At 38.1% G+C, this 8,570-nt stretch overlaps 4 protein-coding genes across 4 annotated transcripts in view; 3 read left to right on the forward strand and 1 right to left on the reverse strand.

Moving 5' to 3' along the window:
- Positions 1 to 1,162, reverse strand: LOC100631654 (uncharacterized). The gene is made up of 6 exons (XM_003385625.3): positions 955 to 1,162; positions 759 to 901; positions 566 to 684; positions 380 to 504; positions 241 to 328; positions 1 to 134 (listed from the first exon to the last, which is right to left on the reverse strand). Exons 1-6 carry the CDS (start codon positions 1,131 to 1,133, stop codon positions 75 to 77), a joined length of 714 nt encoding a protein of 237 aa, XP_003385673.1. The 5' UTR covers positions 1,134 to 1,162; the 3' UTR covers positions 1 to 74.
- Positions 1,163 to 1,345: 183 nt separating this feature from the next.
- On the forward strand, positions 1,346 to 3,773 carry LOC100640323 (dnaJ homolog subfamily B member 6-like). The gene is made up of 4 exons (XM_003385608.2): positions 1,346 to 1,625; positions 3,118 to 3,318; positions 3,411 to 3,560; positions 3,614 to 3,773. The coding sequence occupies exons 1-4, from the start codon at positions 1,394 to 1,396 to the stop codon at positions 3,679 to 3,681; spliced, it is 651 nt and encodes a 216-aa protein (XP_003385656.1). The 5' UTR covers positions 1,346 to 1,393; the 3' UTR covers positions 3,682 to 3,773.
- Positions 3,774 to 3,787: 14 nt separating this feature from the next.
- Positions 3,788 to 6,968, forward strand: LOC100640450 (uncharacterized). The gene is made up of 14 exons (XM_019995095.1): positions 3,788 to 4,077; positions 4,126 to 4,272; positions 4,336 to 4,503; positions 4,727 to 4,810; positions 4,863 to 4,934; positions 5,051 to 5,221; positions 5,264 to 5,398; positions 5,452 to 5,611; positions 5,666 to 5,810; positions 5,861 to 5,987; positions 6,036 to 6,146; positions 6,201 to 6,347; positions 6,398 to 6,724; positions 6,793 to 6,968. Exons 1-14 carry the CDS (start codon positions 3,865 to 3,867, stop codon positions 6,886 to 6,888), a joined length of 2,103 nt encoding a protein of 700 aa, XP_019850654.1. The 5' UTR covers positions 3,788 to 3,864; the 3' UTR covers positions 6,889 to 6,968.
- Positions 6,969 to 6,979: 11 nt separating this feature from the next.
- LOC105312329 (uncharacterized) overlaps positions 6,980 to 8,570 on the forward strand; it is a 4,225-nt gene continuing 2,634 nt past the window's right edge. The window contains exons 1-4 of the mRNA XM_019995094.1: positions 6,980 to 7,164; positions 7,222 to 7,299; positions 7,407 to 7,981; positions 8,094 to 8,277. Of these exons, the coding sequence (XP_019850653.1) occupies positions 7,002 to 7,164; positions 7,222 to 7,299; positions 7,407 to 7,981; positions 8,094 to 8,277 (1,000 nt within the window). The 5' untranslated portion in view covers positions 6,980 to 7,001. The remainder of the gene's footprint in view (positions 7,165 to 7,221; positions 7,300 to 7,406; positions 7,982 to 8,093; positions 8,278 to 8,570) is intronic.

An 8,570-nucleotide genomic window follows, 5' to 3' on the forward strand; every position in this document is an offset into this window, starting at 1 on the left:
CGCAAAAATAATTGATAAAGTTTTAATATAGTCAACGCATTATTGGTTGTATCATTATAACGTAAGCTTCTTTTCTAACGAGGAGCAATATAGTCACAGGTGCAAGAGCATCTTCTGATAATGGGTACACTAACCTGAAAGCAAAATTCAAAAAAATGATCATCGTGGTACCACCATAATTACAGTGAATATGTAATGCATAGTTTATACAATGAAGTGTGTGTAATTGTGTGGGCGTACTTTTCTCCATCCAAAAGTATAGGCTTCAGTAGTACCAACTGGCACATAGCAAGCATCCCATGCAAGCATTGTGACATAATCTAAATCCCTATTGTTTATTATCATGCTATCATTATCCCTTGCTTGTTTTATAACTCACGTTAGATCAGGCCAGCATTGTTGTCCTCCAGATGGAATGCTGCAGTTACCTCTTATTGGTAAACATTTTCTGCCAGCATACCACCGAGGGAAAAAGTTCTGTCTCAAGTCAACCCATCCTGCTTCCTATGCAAGACATGAATAAAGTACATATATGATATACTAATGATTATTATGAAAGACTTACCAGCTTGCAGCCTAGCTGATCCCCAACCCAACGACGTATGGTAAACTGCTCTGAAGCATTGTATACCATATCTGGGAAAAACGTTCTGTTAACCATGGTACGAGGTAGTGTAACCAATTCTAATGATGAATAATAATTATGAAGTTTTAAAAGGAGCAAAATAGCTCATTAAGTGGAGCTGGTCAGAATATACCTGGAGGAATGGGTGGATTTATTGGTGGATTCATTGCTGTTGGGTCTTCCAGCTGTGTGTAGGTAGAGTCAAAATCAGGACCTAAGTGTCCATAGAGTAAAGCAATGTCAAGATAAAGGAATTGACTGGCTGCCAAGTCTCTCCTGAAATACAATTTGACAAGATGTGGTGAAATATTATTTTTTGCATGGAGTACCTTGAGTATGCTGGTTGCCAGATATCACCTGGTCCTCTGGGTTGTAAAGGTAAGACCAATGGATCATCCCTGCAATTCAATAGCGTGTTTATACCCCCATAAGAAGAAGGTATGTAGTTGCTTGAATGGACTACTGTGGCAATGAGGCAGAAAAAGAAAGCAATGCCGATGGCAGCCATACTTCCTCCACCCTTTCTCTAGAATAAAAGACTTTTTCTGCGCTGGTGCTCATTTGTACTGGCCGGGTTGTGGCGGAAAGACAGCTAAGGCGGCCTCATTGTGCAGCAACATCTCATCTCTGCAGTGCTCTAGCTCGCTCTTCCAGCGCAGCCACTCCCACTTAACAACACCCACACATCAAATTGCCTTCTAGGTGTGGTCATACTTTAGGCTCCACCTATTTCTTTGCACCCAATCAGAACGAGACAAGTCAGCTTTCATGGAGAACCAGTTGTGTGTTCTACTCCTCTCTCTCTGTTTACTCTCAGTCGTCCTCAGTAAGGGAAAGGAAGACAAGGATGAAACTGACTATTACAAGTTGCTCGGGGTGTCCAAGGATGCCAGTGAGAAAGAGATCAAGAGAGCTTTCAGGAAACTTGCTGTAAAGTATCATCCTGACAAGAATCCAAATAAAGAGGAGGCCCAGGAAAAATTCACTAAAATAGCAAATGGTATGTGTTTCAAAATGGAGGACTTAATTTGTGGTCAAATTTTGCACAAACATCAGAAACTGTGGTGCCTTTGCTTTTAAATTGGCTCTACGTAGCATAAGGGCATCAATGTGTATCAGAAAATGTAATAAAAATTGGGAGTGTTTTTGGAGCCATTTTTTGAAAAAGCCATAAGCAAAAACCTATTCTATTGTCACGAAATCTGCGACAAGTAAAACCCATTTGTTCAATTATCACGAAATCCATGACAAGCAAAAACCCATTGGTTCCATTGTCACGAAATCCATGACAAGCAAAAACCCATTTGTTCCATTGTCACAAAATCTGTGACAAGAAAAACCCATTGGTTCCATTGTCACGAAATCCGTGACAAGCAAAAACCCATTTGTTTCATTGTCATGAAATCCGTGACAAGCAAAAACCCATTTGTTCCATTGTCACGAAATCTGTGACAAGCAAAAACCCATTGGTTCCATTGTCACGAAATCCGTGACAAGCAAAAACCCATTTGTTTCATTGTCACGAAATCTGTGACAAGCAAAAACCCATTGGTTCCATTGTCACGAAATCCGTGACAAGCAAAAACCCATTTGTTTCATTGTCACGAAATCTGTGACAAGCAAAAACCCATTTGTTCCATTGTCACGAAATCCGTGACAAGCAAAAACCCATTTGTTTCATTGTCACGAAATCCGTGACAAGCAAAAACCCATTGGTTCCATTGTCATGAAATCCGTGACAAGCAAAAACCCATTTGTTTCATTGTCACGAAATCTGTGACAAGCAAAAAATCATTTGTTCCATTGTCACGAAATCCGTGACAAGCAAAAACCCATTGGTTCCATTGTCACGAAATCTGTGACAAGCAAAAACCCATTTGTTTCATTGTCACAAAATCTGTGACAAGCAAAAACCCATTGGTTCCATTGTCACGAAATCCGTGACAAGCAAAAACCCATTTGTTTCATTGTCACGAAATCTGTGACAAGCAAAAACCCATTTGTTCCATTGTCACGAAATCCGTGACAAGCAAAAACCCATTTGTTTCATTGTCACGAAATCCGTGACAAGCAAAAACCCATTGGTTCCATTGTCACGAAATCCGTGACAAGCAAAAACCCATTTGTTCCATTGTCACGAAATCTGTGACAAGCAAAAACCCATTGGTTCCATTGTTACTATTAATCCAGGACTTTGACACGATTTTTGAGCATCTTTAAAAATTTGTAAAAAAATCCAAATTTGATCAAAATCAGTTCAAACTTTCTACACAACATAAGAACATGTATATGTGATCAGGAAAGTCATAAAATTGAGGAACTTTTTACTTTTCATTTTTTGCAAAATTTGACCAAAATCCCTGTACTACATGTACAAGCCACCATTTTCCAATTATTTGTTACACCTACATGTATACCTTTATTCTCAAAATGCAAATTTGGCACTTCATGTATTTTTTATGATTTATTTTTGTGATTTTTTCTACCTGCAGCATACGAAGTTTTATCAGATCCTCAGAAAAGGAGAGAATATGACTTGTACGGGAAAGATGGAGGCCCTGGAGGACCCACTTTCAACTACAATGATTTCTTTGGCGGAGGTGACAGCCACTTCACGTTCGAGAGCATGTTTAAAGACAGTCCCTTCTTTGACGACGACCCTATATTCACTGATTTTTTCGGCCATCAACCACGTAAGAATATTTTAAGAACCTTCCTTTAGTTTGGCAGAGCCTCATAGCAGATAAAAAATATTTTTTAAAGATAAATTTATTTTTGAATTTAGATTCTGAACATTTTGGAGGGGGACACCATGGAGCTCATGACATGCATGCTGATTTCTTTGATCAAGATCCTTTTTTTGGAGACTCCATGTTTCACGCTGACTTTGGCAACATGGGGGGAGGAGGAGGTGGTGGTGGAGGAGGAGGAGGAGGTAGATGTGCTAGATTTCCTGTTTTTTTTAAGTTTTACTTATATTTTATGTAGGTCGTTCTTGCAGGACAGTAACAAGGAGAGTCGGTAATACAGTATCAACTACAACTACATGTTCTTAATATTATAATTTTTATAGCTTATTGTATTATCATTATTTACACTGTTGCATTATAAAATATATAAACATTTCAATCGTCACATGACTAACATAGAATTGTCTTTCATTGAAGTGGCTTCAGATGTGTGTGTGTGTATATATATAATGTGTACAAGTAAGCTCAGATTCCATATTCATTGAAGTAATGGAGTGGATAGTAGTAGCAGCAGCAATAGTGTGCCTTTTGGTGCCATTTAATGAAGGAGTCAGCCAGAGGAATGATTCTTTCTTGCTGGTAACATCCTCCACTGTTGATTTCAATATAACTGATGTGGCTGACAGTGTTCAAGTAGCAGTCAATGAAGTACTAAGAGAGTCTTTACTGCATAATTTCAACTATAGAGTCTTTCAGACCCAGGTTAGTAGCCCTTCCTCACCTTTAAAGGATTTACTGTCTATTTAACAGTGCAATGGTTCACTGAGTCCTAGTGACCTACTGAATGAATTGAATATAAAGTCAGTGGAGGCTATTGTCCTTGGATTTGGTTGCACTAACAGCTCACTCCTCTCTGACAGTAAATGGAATGATATCCAGCCAATGCTACCACCCATTGTATGTGACACCTTTTTGTTACATTGTCTTTTATGATTCTACTTTGTTTTTTATATTAACTAGGTGTCTTATGCTTCACTTAAAAATTGGGACGGCTTAAGAGAGTCTTTTTCTGTAGTGAGAGTTGTTCCTTCGTATTCACAATTGGCTCAAGCTTTAGCTAAATTGGTCTCTCGTTTCAACTGGAAACAGGTCCTTCTCATAACAGAGGAAATTGCCGTATCACTAAAAGTAAATATGACATAATTATACAATACCCAGGCACTATGGTACAATAACATTAAAAAAGAAAAACAAACAGCAAAGCTATTTGACCACCAGCAAAAGCAACAGGTGCCAGCAACAGTGCAAATAGCAGCCTCAAAAGTATTAGTACACAGTTCATTAGAACCTTGTGGTGTCTACCAGAAGTATCCTGTTGCCAATACATTGTTATCACCTATATTTTTAATAGGATTTTAGAACCGAGTTTAGCAGTGGAGGGATCGCTGTTGACATACAATCATTAAATGGCAATATATCGAGCAATTACAAAAATGTAACAGATACATGATTATTATAGTTATAATTGGTCAATAATTGTATTTTAGTTAGTAATAGGAGACAAACGAGTCATCATACTTGACACTAAACTTTCAACGGCAAAACAAATCATTTGCAGCGTAAGTTCTAAGGCTTCATAATGTATACTCCTCATTTTTGTTCCTTGTAATACAATTATTATTCATGTAGCTCTTTTGTATTGTTGCTCTTGTGACAAGTGTTGTTTTAACAATAGGCATTCCACAGTAGGAAACATTATCCGGGATGCGCTTGGATTGTAATAGATAACTTTGTCTCATCCAGATGGTGGGAGGATCAAGTAAATGTTGATTTGACCTGTACCAACGAGCAACTTGAGCACGTGCTAAATTTCTCTCTCACTGTCGGCATTCACCCCCCAGCAAAAGTACATAATATTTTTTTATTCTATATTAATTTTTTTAATTAGGAAAATTCTCTACGCTTTGCTGCATATGCTCATGACGCAGTGACAGCAGTTGCACTAGCACTCAACAAAAGTGTTACATTAGGAGATGCATTTAATATAAGCTCGTTCAGTGATGTTTCATTTGAAGGACAATCTGTAAGTTACACTACCAAGAACTGAATCTAATGTTATGTATTGTATCTATGTAGGGTTTGGTTGGGTTTACAAAGTTTGATAGGGCAAATGCATCTCTTTACATTAATCAAATGAGAATTATCAATGATACTTTGGTGCCTAATGGCGTTGGAGTATATAGTTACATCACAAACGAGCTGAATGTAACATCATCTGACAATGAAATATGGCCATGTAAGTTATAGTGTAGATCTACATCATACGTTATGCCATTGCTATTGTATACAGTAGGAGTGCCGTCTGATGGAATACCAGTCATGGTTATTGTTACACTCAATAATATTTTATTTTATGTCTCAGCTGGACTGACTGTTATTGGGGTAGTCTGGACAATTATTTGTTTCTTGTTTCTTGTCATATACAGAAAGGCTAAGTAATTGCATCCATGATTGCACATGTACATGTTTTAATAATTTTTTAAAGGATCATTCGTCTGACGAGTCCAAAGCTACACTACCTCATGTTGATTGGAAGTTTCATTGCATATTCCTCGCAGGTTCTTTATACTCTTCCAATCACTGATTCGATTATTCTTGAAGTGATATGTTCAGTGAGTTACAGTATTTATATTGCATGATCTCCCTCGTACTCTCTCCAGGTGAGGCTTGCTTTGTTGACTGTGTTTGGTTACAATATTTGCCTTGCTGTTGCTACCGTTAAGTTGTGGCGGATTTATTATATCTTTGTTAATCCTAAACCAAATAAAAAGGTATGTTGACAAATATAATAATACTATTTTGAAATGTTCTTCTTCTAATAATAGATTCCAAAAGATGGGCACTTGATGATTGTTATATTGGCAATAACTGCTGTCGATTTCACTGTCCTACTAATCATTGTGGCATTAGAGAATATCTATACATCACCACAACTTCAGAAGAGTGAATTTTACACAACACAAATCAATCAAGTATGCCTGATATTTGAACTAGTTGTTATTGTTCCTTACTTTGCTTGTAGACCACAGGTGAAGTCAAGGAGTTTTATTTGCTGATCTGCAACAGAGGCAACTACTTTAGGATGATACAGTCATGGACCTTTATACACAAGATAATAATTCACAGTGCCTCTCTCTATTTTTCCTTTCGTACTCGCAAGATAAAAGTCCCAGTACTAAATGAGTATAAGTCAACATCAGCCAGTGCCTATTCTACTGCAGTGTTTATAGTACTTACAGCAATACTGCTCTTCCCTCTTGCCAACTATCCAAACATTTACGTGATTTGCTACACTTTATTGCTATTTACGTTGATTTCCATCTTTGTCTCATTCACATTCATTCCAAAGGTATAATTATAGCAAATGATGATTCTAAAATCATTATTAACAATGATCTTTTTTGGTACTATCTACAGATGATTGCACTGTGCAAAGATCCAAAAGGAGACAAAATCTTTCAGGAAGAGAAAGTGGTAGATGTTCTTAGTCCTGCAGGAACAGAAAACTTTTAATGTTATCTTTTAATTTGTTGTAAAATATTTAATTTTAATTAAGAGCACTTTTATGGTTTTAAACCCATATAAATGCTGGATCTCTAGACATTAATAGATCTAATCTCTTGGTGATGTCTGCTCGGTCAGTTATGGAGGACAAAGATCAGTATGGACACCCTAGAATACCCCACAGGGGACATTATGACCCTAAGAAATGTAATCAGAGGAGGCAATGGGCAGAAAAGTTCACATCATCTTCCCTGAGTAGCCTGGGGGAATGGTGGAGCAAGGAAGGTTAGCAGCCACACCTGCCTACACCTACTCTGTTGACATTCTGTATATTTATATCAGGTGAAGATGACAGTAGATCCTGTTTAAAATTAAAGGGCAACATTGAGAATGCAATAGGACTCGCAAAAGTACCAATTGGTGAGAAATGTATTTTCATATGTTCTGAAGAATCCAGGGCTCTTCCTTATTAAATTGTACTTTTTTTGATTTAATTAATAAACCATTGCTTGATACTACATTGCTAGGTTTGGTTGGTCCTGTCCTAATTAAAGGTGTGGATGTATCTGGCTATGTAATCTGCCCCTTTGCCACCACAGAAGGTGCTCTGGTTGCTTCAGCTACAAGGGGTGCCGCCTTATTGACACGCTCCGGAGGCGTGAGAACCAAAGTGATCGAACAGGTAATGATACGCACTCCGGGCTTTGCCATGGAGTCTATGGAAGATGCAGAGTTTCTCTACTCCTGGGCTCTCATTAATAAACCCGGTCTTCAGAAGCAGGTCAAGCTGTTCAGCCAGTTTGCGAATCTTTTTGATCTGAGGGCTCAGCGTTTTGGGAGGAACGTTATGCTGATATTTAGGTACAGCACAAACGATGCAGCTGGACAGAACATGGTGACATCCGCCACTTGGCACTCGTGTAGGTGGCTCATCAAAATGTTTGAGTCGGAGAATCCATCAATTAAGATAAAGAAGTTCTTTATTGAAACAACCCTCAGCGGTGACAAGAAGGTTGCCTGGGTTAACTTTTATTCCTCCAGAGGCGTCCATGTTATTGCAGAGGCTTGGATACCTGAGCCTGTTCTGAAAGACACATTTAAGGTATTGCATCTCATCATGTTCTCACGAATTTACTAAAAGATGTTAGCTAATTTTGGTTTGATTTTATGATAAGGAATTAAATTTATATCTTTTTTTTTAATTTCACGAGTAGATCACCGTCGAAGACTTGCTTCACATATACCATTTGATGGTAAAGGCTTCTGCTAGGATCGGTAGCATTGGGTTTAGTGTCAATGTTGCTAATGCGCTGGCAGCGATATTCACTGCAACTGGACAAGATATTGCCTGTGTTGTGGAGAGCACCTCAGCAGATCTTATCTTAGAACCTTTACCAGGTAATAATAATAATTACCACTTACCTAATACAGTGATTTTCCTTAAACTTGCATGATAGGCAAGCAGAAATGTGTCATGCACATGCTCAGTTGTGGTCAGGAATAAAATGGATGCACCTACTTAATACTGATCACAACAGAGCATGTGCATAAAGGCCCCCATACACTAGGCAACATGTTGCTTGCAACATCTGTGGTTACTTTGATCTTGTCAGCAACATGTTGCCAGAAATAGAAGGCTGGTCTATTTCTGGCAACATGTTGCTTACAAGATCAAAGTAACCACAAATGTG

This window comes from Amphimedon queenslandica, unplaced genomic scaffold (genome assembly GCF_000090795.2).
Source record: "Amphimedon queenslandica unplaced genomic scaffold, v1.1 AMPQUscaffold_13455, whole genome shotgun sequence".
Classification (NCBI taxonomy): Eukaryota; Metazoa; Porifera; class Demospongiae; order Haplosclerida; family Niphatidae; genus Amphimedon; species Amphimedon queenslandica.

Bases quoted from the DNA above. Each gene is read 5' to 3' on its own strand.
- LOC100631654 (XM_003385625.3), bottom strand. From the start codon at position 1,133: ATGGCTGCCATCGGCATTGCTTTCTTTTTCTGCCTCATTGCCACAGTA. The intron at 685-758 runs GTATATTCTGAC...ATTCATCATTAG, and splicing joins AAATCCACCCATTCCTCCAG to AATTGGTTACACTACCTCGT. The intron at 329-379 runs GTGAGTTATAAA...AATAAACAATAG, and splicing joins CAATGCTGGCCTGATCTAAC to GGATTTAGATTATGTCACAA.
- LOC100640323 (XM_003385608.2), top strand. From the start codon at position 1,394: ATGGAGAACCAGTTGTGTGTTCTACTCCTCTCTCTCTGTTTACTCTCA. The intron at 1,626-3,117 runs GTATGTGTTTCA...TTCTACCTGCAG, and splicing joins ATTCACTAAAATAGCAAATG to CATACGAAGTTTTATCAGAT. The intron at 3,319-3,410 runs GTAAGAATATTT...TTTTGAATTTAG, and splicing joins TTTTTTCGGCCATCAACCAC to ATTCTGAACATTTTGGAGGG.
- LOC100640450 (XM_019995095.1), top strand. From the start codon at position 3,865: ATGGAGTGGATAGTAGTAGCAGCAGCAATAGTGTGCCTTTTGGTGCCA. The intron at 5,399-5,451 runs GTAAGTTACACT...GTATCTATGTAG, and splicing joins TTTCATTTGAAGGACAATCT to GGTTTGGTTGGGTTTACAAA. The intron at 6,348-6,397 runs GTATGCCTGATA...CTTTGCTTGTAG, and splicing joins ACACAACACAAATCAATCAA to ACCACAGGTGAAGTCAAGGA.